The sequence below is a fragment of the Schistocerca cancellata genome, chromosome 8 (assembly GCF_023864275.1).
Source record: "Schistocerca cancellata isolate TAMUIC-IGC-003103 chromosome 8, iqSchCanc2.1, whole genome shotgun sequence".
NCBI classification, from domain to species: Eukaryota; Metazoa; Arthropoda; class Insecta; order Orthoptera; family Acrididae; genus Schistocerca; species Schistocerca cancellata.
This window is the reverse complement of record NC_064633.1, coordinates 37,270,556-37,284,145: the sequence shown is the minus strand read 5'-3', so window position 1 is coordinate 37,284,145 and position 13,590 is coordinate 37,270,556. Positions and strand designations below refer to the sequence as shown.

At 44.5% G+C, this 13,590-nt stretch overlaps 1 protein-coding gene across 1 annotated transcript in view; it reads right to left on the bottom strand.

The window, feature by feature from the left end:
• Positions 1 to 13,590, bottom strand: part of LOC126095023 (dipeptidase 1-like) — a 350,057-nt gene that overhangs the window by 70,918 nt on the left and 265,549 nt on the right. The window contains exons 7-8 of the mRNA XM_049909685.1: positions 8,789 to 8,858; positions 70 to 246 (exon numbers count right to left, since the gene is read on the bottom strand). Of these exons, the coding sequence (XP_049765642.1) occupies positions 70 to 246; positions 8,789 to 8,858 (247 nt within the window). The remainder of the gene's footprint in view (positions 1 to 69; positions 247 to 8,788; positions 8,859 to 13,590) is intronic.

Genomic DNA, 13,590 nt, shown 5'->3' with positions numbered 1-13,590 from the left:
CAAAACTTGGTGCAATTTTGTAAGAGAGTGAGGAGTTGGTAGTAGAGTTAGTGCGAGGTAGGCACTCACCAGCAGTCTGAGCACGTGGTCGGGCACGTTGCGCGAGCTGTTGCAGAGCGCATGCGCGGCCGAGTGCGAGAAGATGACGGGCGCGCGGCTGGTCCGCAGCGCGTCCAACATGGTGGGCACCGACGCGTGCGACACGTCCACCATGACGCCCAGGCGGTTCATCTCGCGCACCACCAGCTGCAGCACGAGGCGCCTGCACACGTCTGGCAGAAAACAGCTAACACATTTGTCAGAGAGCATCCAGGAAAATATTTTCGTTCATTTACCACTGTCGCTTCCTCCCTTTCCTACTGTACTCAGCTCTGCAAAAAGTAGGTAAAGTAACATATCATATTACAGGGTGTTTCAAAAATGACCGGTATATTTGAAACAGCAATAAAAACTAAACGAGCAGCGATAGAAATACACCGTTTGTTGCAATATGCTTGGGACAACAGTACATTTTCAGGCGGACAAACTTTCGAAATTACAGTAGTTACAATTTTCAACAACAGATGGCGCTGCAAGTGATGTGAAAGATATAGAAGACAACGCAGTCTGTGGGTGCGCCATTCTGTACGTCGTCTTTCTGCTGTAAGCGTGTGCTGTTCGCAACGTGCAAGTGTGCTGTAGACAACATGGTTTATTCCTTAGAACAGAGGATTTTTCTGGTGTTGGAATTCCACCGCCTAGAACACAGTGTTGTTGCAACAAGACGAAGTTTTCAACGGAGGTTTAATGTAACCAAAGGACCGAAAAGCGATACAATAAAGGATCTGTTTGAAAAATTTCAACAGACTGGGAACGTGACGGACGAACGTGCTGGAAAGGTAGGGCGACTGCGTACGGCAACCACAGAGGGCAACGCGCAGCTAGTGCAGCAGGTGATCCGACAGCGGCCTCGGGTTTCCGTTCGCCGTGTTGCAGCTGCGGTCCAAATGACGCCAACGTCCACGTATCGTCTCCTGCGCCAGAGTTTACACCTCTATCCGTACAAAATTCAAACGCGGCAACCCCTCAGCGCCACTACCATTGCTGCACGAGAGACATTCGCTAACGATATAGTGCACAGGATTGATGACGGCGATATGCATGTGGGCAGCATTTGGTTTACTGACGAAGCTTATTTTTACCTGGACGGCTTCGTCAATAAACAGAACTGACGCATATGGGGAACCAAAAAGCCCCATGTTGCAGTCCCATCGTCCCTGCATCCTCAAAAAGTACTGGTCTGTGCCGCCATTTCTTCCAAAGGAATCATTGGCCCATTTTTCAGATCCGAAACGATTACTGCATCACGCTATCTGGACATTCTTCGTGAATTTGTGGCGGTACAAACTGCCTTAGACGACACTGCGAACACCTCATGGTTTATGCAAGATGGTGCCCGGCCACATCGCACGGCCGACGTCTTTAATTTCCTGAATGAATATTTCGATGATCGTGTGATTGCTTTGGGCTATCCGAAACATACAGGAGGCGGCGTGGATTGGCCTCCCTATTCGCCAGACATGAACCCCTGTGACTTCTTTCTGTGGGGAGACTTGAAAGACCAGGTGTACCGCCAGAATCCAGAAACAATTGAACAGCTGAAGCAGTACATCTCATCTGCATGTGAAGCCATTCCGCCAGACACGTTGTCAAAGGTTTCGGGTAATTTCATTCAGAGACTACGCCATATTATTGCTACGCATGGTGGATATGTGGAAAATATCGTACTATAGAGTTTCCCAGACCGCAGCGCCATCTGTTGTTGAAAACTGTAACTACTGTAATTTCGAAAGTTTGTCCGCCTGAAAATGTACTGTTGTCCCAAGCATATAGCAACAAACGGTGTATTTCTATCGCTGCTCGTTTAGTTTTTATTGCCGTTTCAAAATATACCGGTCATTTTTGAAACACCCTGTAGTTACTCAGTGGACGTGAATGAAAGTGTGACAGCATGCTGCCATGGGTCTCCCAGTCGTGCACGTAAAGCTAGACGTCACATGATGTAACCGCATCGAGACAAGAGCACCAAATGGGGCTGGCCCCGCAACACGAGGCAGCTGAAGGAACGCGAAAAGACAGTGTTTATCAATCAGAGAGCAGTGATAGTGAGCTGCGGTGGTGTTCTTTGCAAAATGGCCTGGACACAACATTTGGATGGCTTCACAAGAGGAAGTATCATCGAGAAATTGGATGAAGGACAAAATGGGAAGATTGTAGCCCAGGTGTTTGGTTTTGCTCACAGGATTCTTTCACGTGCAAGGGGAGCATCCGAAACCACCGTTACTGTTCCCCGAAGGAGAGAAAGCGAACCATGGCCAACTACATTAACAGATGGCCGCTATGTTATACCATGGGCAACAAGACACCAGCGTCAAATGGCGAGTGCAGTTGCAACCACATTTAACGGTGTACAAGGCCCGCAATCTCACGCTCCACAGTGGAATGGCGACTGTATACCGGTGGTCTCTTGACCGACGACGAGTACGTTGTGTTCCGTTGACACCCACACATTGGCGTATCCGATACGCCATATCGCATATTCTTCTCGGATGAGAAGCTCTCCTGAGTAGCTATTCAGGACGTTCAGATTTCGAGAGGTTGGAACACGCAATGCGTAATGTTGCCTGGGTGTTCTCACTTCCATATCTTTGGAGACAGTACACTCACAGCTCAACACTGCTGTGACGCTCTACTCCTTCCCCACGTGCTTCTTTTCAGGTGTGCTTCACTTTTATGGCTGATAATCCGCGATTGTGTCGATAACAGCAAGCAGAGGAGCCGTAAACACCCCACGAACAATGTGACCAGCATGGCAGCACGTTGCAGTTTACCATTACACATCCCGTTAAGAACCAAGTCCCACCTTTTTAATGTCTACGGGATCTTCACAAATCATCGCGACTTCAGTGAAATTACTGTCTTTGATTAATAGTGACATTTCTGTTCGTCTCACTGCGCACTTCTTTCAGGTACCTCATGTACCTTACAATACTCTACTGTAGCAGTTCATTCTATGTATGGTCCAAGTTTAATCGAGCTATGTTTCTTGACTGCGGCACATTATGTGAGCGTTACTTTCGTTCTTACGTTTTGCACACCAGTGTAGCTACGAACTGTGATCCCTCGAATTTCACCTCCGTGTTCCTTTCTTGACACTGTGAGTCACAATGCCTCTCAAGCAGCATATTCCCCTGCAGCTACTCCAGCTATATAAGCATATCCTTGACGCTTTCGTACTTACTAATTAAACCTTCGACGAGACTCGCTGCTCTTCTTTATATCTTCTCTAGTTCCCTTATCAGTTCTACCTGTTAGAGGATCCTGGCCGAGAGTCATACATAACTATCGGTGGCATCAGGGTTTTGTTAGTGACATCCTTTTTTGGGTGGACTACAGTTCCAGAGGATTCTTGTATTGAATCTCAGTCTTGCATATGCATTTCCGGTGATTGCTCTCGGGTCATCACTCCACTTTCAGTTGTTCCGCACGATAACACAAAATATTTAATACGTGTGACATCTTCCTGAGATTGTTCAGCAGTCACGTAACTGCGAAAGTAACAAAATAACAGAACTTTCCACATATCTACGTGCATTACGTTGCATGTGTTTACGTTCAGAATCAACTGCCAATCGATGCACTGAGCGTCGAGCTTCTTCTGCATTCCGCTACTATTTTGCAACGTTCTCTGGTGTCCACATACAGTCTCATGGCGCTTTTGACGTTATAAACTAAGTCTTCTCACTCACTCTCTCTCTCTCTCTCTCTCTCTCTCTCTCACACACACACACACACACACACACACACACACACTTGGGTTTCTCTCCTAACAGTCGTCAGGCACATTTTCTCTGGTGTCTCGTCAGATACTTGCAATTTAGTTTTTGCAATATCTAGGCATAGCCAGTCCAAGCAAATAATGCTCATCTCGTGTTTCATGCGACGCCTGATGTCGACGATAAACGTCTGTTTGTTTCCCATTATAAACAAAATGAATTTAAACCGGAGTTTTTGTGCCCTTTCGGTAGAGCAGTCACAGATTAGTCTAGTGCAATATTCGTTTCATTGATGTGTATTAACACGGGCAGTAAAACGCGGGAAATAACCTGGGAGTACTCTATTAACCCGGCAGGTAAATTTCAGCCTTAAAAATCATTTTGCTTGCAACGGGATTCAAACTTCCGCTTTCCGTCGACGTTGAGAGTCGAATGAACGACCCGATGACCGGTATTTATTTGGGCTGACTCCAGCTACGTACTGCTGAAGCTAAATCCAAAATATGTGTCTTACCGAAAGAGAAAATGCGTTCAAGACTTAGGACAGACACGTTACTTAGGCGATATATAGGGTGTTCCAAAAATACTTTCAAAAATTCTGCGGACATGTTCCTTGCACCAAACAATAACAGAAGTTCATTAGACATGTTTCTGAAAATCCGTCGAGTTCTTCGTGAAAGTTGACGTTTAATGGGTTTCCATGTACAACGCAACAACTTCACTTATCTATGCCGTCATGTGTTCATTGAATCCCAGGTGGCCTTGTGTTGCTGGGGAGACATTTACACTCCTCATCCCTCTGTCTTCAAAGTGTCCATTGGGTACATGTACCGCTGAAAATGCTTATTTCCAACATGGCAGTGTATTCACTTTGGGAGTAGGCAGACATGGGCCGATAGCAGTCGTCCCGCTACAGCGCAGGCTAGATCTCAACTTCAGTTTAACGTGAGAGCTGGTATTGTAGGTGACTATGTGGTATGGCCATCGTTTTCCCAGCATGTCTTACAGGTGCTGTCTACAGCAATTTTATTCAGAATGTTCCACAACAGCAACTAGAAGAAGTGCCTCTGCGAATAAGAGGACACATGTCGTCTGTGCATAATGGAACTGCAGCACATTTCAGCCTGTTCGAGATGCACGGACTGGTATCCACCATGACAGATGGATAGGGAGAGGAGGACCAGTTCTGTGATCTGCTCGTTCTCCGACATCAGTCCTTTGGATCATTATGTCTGGGGGTACTTTACACAACTGTTACGTGCACCAGACTACCACAATATAGAAACTGCTCATCGGCATGTCATAGATACTTGCGTAACCGTTCGAAATCACCAAAGAATATTTCAAAGGTTACGACATTTCCTGACTCGACAAGTTCATCCATGTTTAGAAGTAAGTGGAAGACGTCTCGAGCATTTATTGTGGGTTTATGTGTTGATGAGCCCCAATAACCTATAAACTAACACTAATAACTCGAAAAACAAACGATTTTCGTACATTTGTTTATATAGACTTTTTTCTTGGTTTGGTATGAGGTACCTGCCCCATAGTTTGTTAAAGTATTTTTCAAACACCTTGTATTTATACAATAATGTTTTATCGCAACAGAGCGAACGACGGCTTGTCAATAAATGATTTAGCATTGTTTCCTATTAATACTTTATGCTTTTTCTGAGACGCTTCCTGGGAACAGCTACTACAGAAACAGATCTGCCTTGCGCTGTGCTACTGGTCAGGCCAAGGTGAGGCAATGTTGCTAAAATATTGAGTAAAATCAATTGATAAAGAGCTATATAATGATTTAAATATAGGTTTTCAAAATGTGTAATGTTAAAATCAGTTCTACAGATACCAACCGATGATTACGTGATAGCTATTTGGTATCTTACTGACACTTTTGAAATGGAGATCGCAACACAGAATGCTCACTGCGTGTGTGTGTGTGTGTAGCTTGCTGTCATATTTCTGACTTTGGGAAAGGTTGAATCATTAGAACGAGGGACACAGAAGCATCGTGTACGTAGAGGCCCATCCAGGAAGACTACAAGATGGAAAGGTTATGATTATTCTCCTGGCTTCCACGAGTAGGAGCAAGGCAACAGGTGAAATCCGGCCAGAGGCTGTAGTCAGAGAGTAACTACGATCCACCAGGAGCAGATTGCTGGAAGCTGGGTTGAGGTATAAGAGTTGCTACGCGTTCATCACTGTTGACATCACTGAACAGGCAACAGAGGCTTGCATAGGGTAGAGCCAGCGCCAACGGCGACATTGACTCTTCAAGTTGTTCAGCAATCAGACCCGGTCTGTTCATGGCAGTCAAGTAGACGCCGACGTGTCTCTAACTGGTCACAGGAAGCAGCGATTATAGAGTCCCATGGAACTCCTGGATCATGGTGTAGGGACTATTGGATTCGGTAGGAAGACTCATTTCATACACTACAGGCCATTAAAATTGCTACACCAAGAAGAAATGAAGATGATAGACGGGTATTCATTGGACAAATATATTATACTAGAACTGACATGTGATTACATTTTCACGCAATTTGGGCGCATAGGTCCTGAGAAATCAGTACCCAAAACAACCACCTCTGGTCCTAATAACGGCCTCGATATGCCTGGTAAATGAGTCAAACAGACCGTGGATGGCGTGTACAGGTACAGCTGCCCATGCAGCTTCAACACGATACCACACTTCCTCAAGAGTAGTGACTGGCGTATTGTGACGAGCCAGTTGCTAGGCCACCAATGACCAGACGTTTTCAGTTGGTGAGAGATCTGAAGAATGTGCTGGCCAGGGCAACAGTCGAACATTTTCTGTATCCAGAAAGGCCCGTACAGGACCTGCAACATGCGGTCGTGCATTATCCTGCTGAAATGTAGGGTTTAGCAGTGATCGAATGAGGGGTAGAGCCACGGATCGTAACACATCTGAAATGTGACGTCCACTGTTCAAAGTGCCGTCAATGCGTACAAGAGGTAACCGAGACGTGTAAACAATGGCACCCCATACCATACGTCAGTATGGCGATGACGAATACACGCGTCCAATGTGCGTTCACAGCGATGTCGCCACACATGAATGCGACGGTCATGATGCTGTAAACAGAACCTGGATTCATTGAAAAAAATGACGTTTTGCCATTCGTGCACCAAGGTTTATCGTTGAATACACCATCGCTGATGTTCCTGTCTGTGATGCAACGTCAAGAGTAACCGCAGCCATGGTCTCCAAGCTGATAATCCATGCTGCTGCAAACGTCGTCGAACTGTTCCTGCAGATGGTTGTTGCCTTGCAAACGTCCGCATCTGTTGACTCAGGGATCGAAACGTGGCTGCACGATTCGTTACAACCATGCGGATAAGATGCCTGTCATCTCGACTGCTAGTGATACGAAGCCGTTGGGATCCATCAATGCGTTCCGTATTACCCTCCTGAACCCACCGATTTCATATTCTGCTAACAGTCATTGGATCTCGACCAACGCGAGTAGCAAGGTCGTGATACGATAAACCGCAATAGCGATAGGCTACAATCCGATCTTTATCAAAGTCGGACACTTGATGGTATGCATTTCTCCCCCTTACACGAGGTATCACAACAACGTTTCACCAGGCAACGCCGGTCAACTACTATTTGTGTATAAGAAATCGGTTGGAAACTTTCCTCATGTCAGCACGTTGTAGGTGTCGTCACCGGCGCCAACCTTGTGTGAATGCTCTGAAAAGCTAATCATTTGCATACCACAGCATCTTCTTCCTGTCGGTTAAATTTCGCGTCTGTAGGACGTCATCTTCGTGGTGTATCAATGTTAATGGCCTGTAGTGTAATTATTGAAGGGGAGCCGAATTGTCACGAAAATGGAAAGATGGTGTAAACCATAGTCACACGCTTCACACCCAGAGTTCCATATGGCACATTCTAGTAGGATGATGGGAAATTCCATACTGCAGATCACACCACAAATGCATTGATGAATGTACGGGTCCTTCACTGACCTGGCCAGCTTTCTGATTTGTTAACAATAGATCATGTATGGTACGCGAGTATGCGAAGGGGTGACATACGAATTCACACCGCCCTCCAGCCAGTAATATTGATGAACAGACACGATAACAAGTTCCCCAAGTTGACGTTCCTGAGCTGTTTGCTTCCATATGACAGTGAATGCAAGAGCATATTTATGCACGTGCTGGTTACATCTCATGCTGATTTCAAAGACTGACATCAGTTCTGAATGGAATGAAAGTTCAGTCATTTAATACGCGTTATGTGATGATAAACGGCACAAAGTTTGAAAAAAAAAATACGAGCTGGTGATGCATAGATTAAAATTTTCTGTTTTTGTCAGTATTTGTATTATTATTTAGTAAGGCAAAAAGTGTTTCACCCTTTTCCTGTAGAGATCACTGCTAGTCAACTGTTGCTTGTGGCACTTGCTGAGAGCTAGCTGACTGAACAATAGTGATTTATTATTTCATAGTTATTAAACGTTTAATGGCAATTTAAGCTCTCACCTGTTGTTAGTTATACAGAAAGCGTTCATTAATAGTGTTTTTCTTAAAGGATTTCATCTTTCTTTGAACGGTTAGAATTTTATTTTGTGATTGCAATTGCAATTGATGCAGTAAGCCAATTTACAGCATAATATTTTGAAACCTAGGTGTATCTTAGGTCTAACGTAAACCTGTATGTAAAAACCTTGGGCCTGAAAATGGCTTAATCGCAAAGTAAAATTCTACAGCTGAGAGTAAGGAGAAATCCTTTAAAAAATTATAGAAACTGTGGAAACATACTGCAAGAAAATAATTCACTAAAATTGTGTCACAGACACAAAGTGCGGTTTTCATAAACAGATTGTATATGTACGGCACTGCAGTACGCGAGTACACGAGCCAGGAGACGCTTCTAGTGAAGAATAAATTAGTTACAGGCATATTACGTGTAAAATTTCAGCATGGCGTTAACTTACCTTCCCAAAGCTCGAGAGGCCTCCCAGGATTGGTATCCTCCCAGGCTCGTCAACTATGGAGCAGTCTGCCCTAACAAAGAGTCGGAATTACTTCTGCGCCCAGAGGTTACCATCTATACAATGCAGAATAAGAAAAATTATGATTTCACATACACTGGGCATACCGCCTAATGGAAGCACAGCTGTAAAGAAAATTGTTTCTCTTTTTCTTTTTGTTCTCTTCAGCCTCAGACTATATAAATCACTAAGTAATCTGTTTAAAAATTTAAAGAAATTAAATACGGGGAAGAGTAAAATATTAAATTACGAACTCAAAGAAATTTTTATATACAGCTAATGGGCACTAGTGAATGTTAGTTGCAGCTCGTCTAAAGGAAGTGTGAAGCAGTTGTGAACTTCGTGAGTAGGCAGACGGCATCTACTACTCTTGCATTGAATGTTAAGCTTACCTGTGGTATGCGTACTGTAAGACCTTCAGTACACACACCATCAGACTATTTGACTTGTCGCTCTAACGAAGTAGGCGAGTGTCAGCAATATGTCTCGTGGTCTTATCGTGGCGTGTTTATCTTCTGCCGTTAGGTCAGACGATAGAAATGCCACTTGCATGCTTAGAGTAGCAGATTGACGGTGGCCAACTTTAAACAGAACTTGATTAATTTTCACACACATTTATTAAAATAATAACAAGCTATTACTTAACTTAGTTCTGGATGCTATTTGCAACTGACAATCTGAAGATCCTTTGGTATTGGTACGTTAATCTTATTCTCACATATATTTCTGATACTTGACAAAAGTGTCTATACATTTATCTTCATGGCTATGTACAGGAATATGGTAATCTTATTAGGTGCAGATTGAAGCTTGACTATAGACTATAGACAAATGTAGAACTAGTACAGACTGTTGCAGACAAATGCAGACTGACTAATCGGAGGTCTGTACACTCGTTATAATACCTCCCGCGTTCATGTATCACTGCACGAGCGTGATCCACGAGGAGAAAAGGTTCTACGTTAGCAGCAATCTCATTGGCTGCGTTACATATTAATACGCGGATCGGTGGAAGCAGAATTTGGTCTGTCTCTATGGCAGCGCCGTCTCGTAGTGTGGAGATGGACGAACGCTGAGCCTGCGCTGTTGTGCTTAGTGGGGCGCGCTCTAGTGGGAAAGTTGTGTACGGGCTGACTACGCGGAACTATGTACACAACATTACCTAAACCAGCAATTCTGGATTTCTCTCATTGCTACTTTTTCCTTATGAAATGTTTGATACCCGAAATTTAAATTTAGCGGCACATTTATACTCCCGTGCACCCAGGTGGTTTTGCTAATGAGGGACACATGTTCGAACCTCACGAGAGGGCGCGTGTGGTCACACGTTGGCAGAGGCGGCACCACATCGAGCCTCGGAGTGGCAGGACAGCACGGTGCTGAACAGTCTGCAGTACCGCCGGAAGTGGCGACGTCGATTTGAGCCAGCGCTGGAGGTCGCTCTGGACATGGGCTCACAAGTCGTGGGTCGGAACTGGGCCCTTGAATGGTGCCAGAGTGACTGGCCCAAGAAATTGCCACGAATGCAGTTATGCAGTTGGAAGTACGGAGCTGAATTGAACACACCATCTGCAGTGCTGCTTTGGGGTCACTGTGAGGAAGCGATTGACAATTTTGTAGCACATCGCCGTGTTTGTACGGAGTGTTTGCGTAAGAGCATGCAAAAATTTAACAGCACATAGAGAATGATCCACTGAACAATTTGCGGTAGGGAACCTGGCGTCGGAGAAGCCAGCTTAAGGAGATATGCAAGTAAATTTATCTACCGCTTTATCTAGCATTACTGTTTTCCAGCTTATTTACAACTAACACGCGTACAAGTTTGTACGTACCGTGCTGTTTATTTACATGTATATTGTCTATTTCCTGATAACTAGGAAGTGTGAATGGCCACCTGTACTTGAGGTTCGTGCAAAGTCTTCTACCTGAGTTGTTGGGCAACGCACCCTGGCCTGTTCGTGGGTGGATGTGGATACAACACTAGGGTGCATCGCCTCATTTCAGTGTGGACGTCCTCAACCATCTCAGTGCTGTATCCCCTCACGCCTGCGACGTCACCTGGCATCACTCCCCTTGATTATTTGCCCTGGGGCTATCTAAATGCTTATGAGACCCCAGTGCATACGGAGATGGAATTAGCTGCCAGAATTGTAGCTGCCTGTCATGTGATTCGAGACCACAAGGGTTTATGTGGTGTCGCCGCCAGACACCACACTTGCTAGGTGTTGTGACTTGGCAAGACAGCCAAGCCACTATGACCGGTAGCCGAAAGGCACGCGTTTAAGCTCACGCAGGATGGCGTGAGGTCTGGAACAGTTAAGGGAATTTATAGTAGCAAATAAAGTACGTAGCTGATGGAATACTTAACTTTAATCCATAATTGTGAACATCGATCTGACGGTACATGCATCACAAGGTAAATAGCAAATGATAATGACGCCTTGCTAGGTCTTAGCAAATGACGTAGCTGAAGGTTATGCTAACTATCGTCTCGGCAAATGAGAGCGTAATTTGTCAGTGAACCATCTCTAGCAAAGTCGGCTGTACAACTGGGGCGAGTGCTAGGAAGTCTCTCTAGACCTGCCGTGTGGCGGCGCTCGGTCTGCAATCACTGACAGTGGCGACACGCTGGTCCGACGTATACTAGCGGACCGCGGCCGATTTAAAGGCTACCACCTAGCAAGTGTGGTGTCTGGCGGTGACACCACACTAGGTCGTAGCCTTTAAATCGGCCGCGGTCCGTTAGTATACGTCGGACCAGCGTGTCGCCACTATCAATTATTGCAGACCGAGCGCCGCCACACGGCAGGTCTAGTCTAGAGAGAGTACCTAGCACTCGCCCCAGTTGTACAGCCGACTTTGATAGCGATGGTTCACTGTCTACATACGCTCTCATTTGCCGAGACGATAGTTTAGCATAGCCTTCAGCTACGTCATTTGCTACGACCTATCAAGGCGCCATATTCAGTTACTATTCTGAACAGATAATATTGTGAATCATGTACCGTCAAGAGCGACGTTCATCATTAATGGATTAAAGTTATCAAACTAATTATGTCCGCTTTCTGAGTTCTAATTCCTTGTCATGTTACAGACCTCACATCAGTATAGTCTTTCCCTCCTCACGCCAGCCTGCGTGAGCTAAACGTCGTGCATTTCGGCCTCCTCTAGTAACACGGTGTTGGCTATTCTGTCAACACAACAGTTTATTTGTCAGGGTGCATCACAAGCTTGTTCGCCGATGTCATGCTTACATTGAGGCTGATGCCCATCGGTTTCAGCACATTTTGTAAGATACACTACAAATGGTAACTTCATTGCGTCAATGATGGTATTTGCAGTCAACTGAAACTAATGTAAATAAAGAAGTACACAGTAATGTGATTTTATTCCTATTATCTCCTTAAGCTGGCCTCTCCGACCCCAGGTTCCCTTCCTCAAATTGTTGAGTGGAACATCCTATATGCCCTGTTATATTTTTGCACGCTATTACGGAAACACGCTGTATATGTGCCATAATTGCAGTTGCCGCACATTTTATAAGCAAGCTGTTTAAGTGTAAATAGGCTGTTTAGATTTTTTGTGTTGGTAACTCCACGTAGGGCTCTGTATGAAAATCACTGACTGTGCTGTGTGCAGTCTGTGGCTGGTTAGCATTGTTAGAATGTTCGCTATTGTTGTGTTGGGCAGTTGGATGTGAACAGCGTGTAGCGTTGCGCAGTTGGAGGTGAGCCGCCAGCAGTGGTGGATGTGGGGAGAGAGATGACAGAATTTTAAGAGTGGACGATCTGGACGTGTGTCCGCCAGAAGAGTAAATTTGTAATATTGGATATCATGAACTGATATATTATGACTTTTGAGCACTATTAAGGTAAATACATTGTTTTTTCTCTATTAAAGTCTTTCACTTGCTAACTATGCCTATCAGTTGTTAGTGCCTTCAGTAGTTAGAATCTTTTATTTAGCTGGCAGTATTGGCGCTCGCTGTATTGCAGTAGTTCGAGTAACGAAGATTTTTGTGAGGTAAGTGATTCATGAAAGGTATAGGTTATTGTTAGTCAGGACTTTTCTTTTGTAGGGATTTTTGAAATTCAGATTGCGTTGCGCTAAAAATATTGTGTGTCAGTTTAGTGTTGATCAAAATAAGTAAAGAGACTAATGTCTGAGTACGTTCAGTTTTACTCAGCTGTCTGAAAATCAAATAACGTAGAGATTTCTCAGCTCAGTAATTCATAATTTTTCTACGGGAAGGTTTCAATTTCTTGTTTTGAGCGACCGATATAGAGAGCACTATTGTGCGTGTACATCGATGAGGTTGGCTTGGTATTGTTTGTTGTTGGGAAGAAGCACGGCGAGGTTGTGATGAATATCATCGGGCGTATTAGCACAGTATAGCCATGGTGCTATCTGAATGTGCCATTATTGTTTTGAATACGAACACACAGTGAGGCCGTAGCTATGCATTAGCGATCAGTCGTTGTACCTGCTGCTTGTTGCTGCATTTACATGAAGTTTTTATAGTACGTTATATTTGCTTATAGATTCTGTTGTCCTGTCGTCCGTCGAGGATGTGAGGGTGATGGTAATAGTTGACTGTAGGTCATTCTAGTGAGGCATTAAACGAATTGCTGTTGTATTTCGGTATCATCTTGTGAACTGAATTGTGGTCAGAAGCAATATGTAATAAGGATAAGTGTCTACTTTATACTGTTATTGCCCACTTTGTAGATCAGGTTATTTTATTA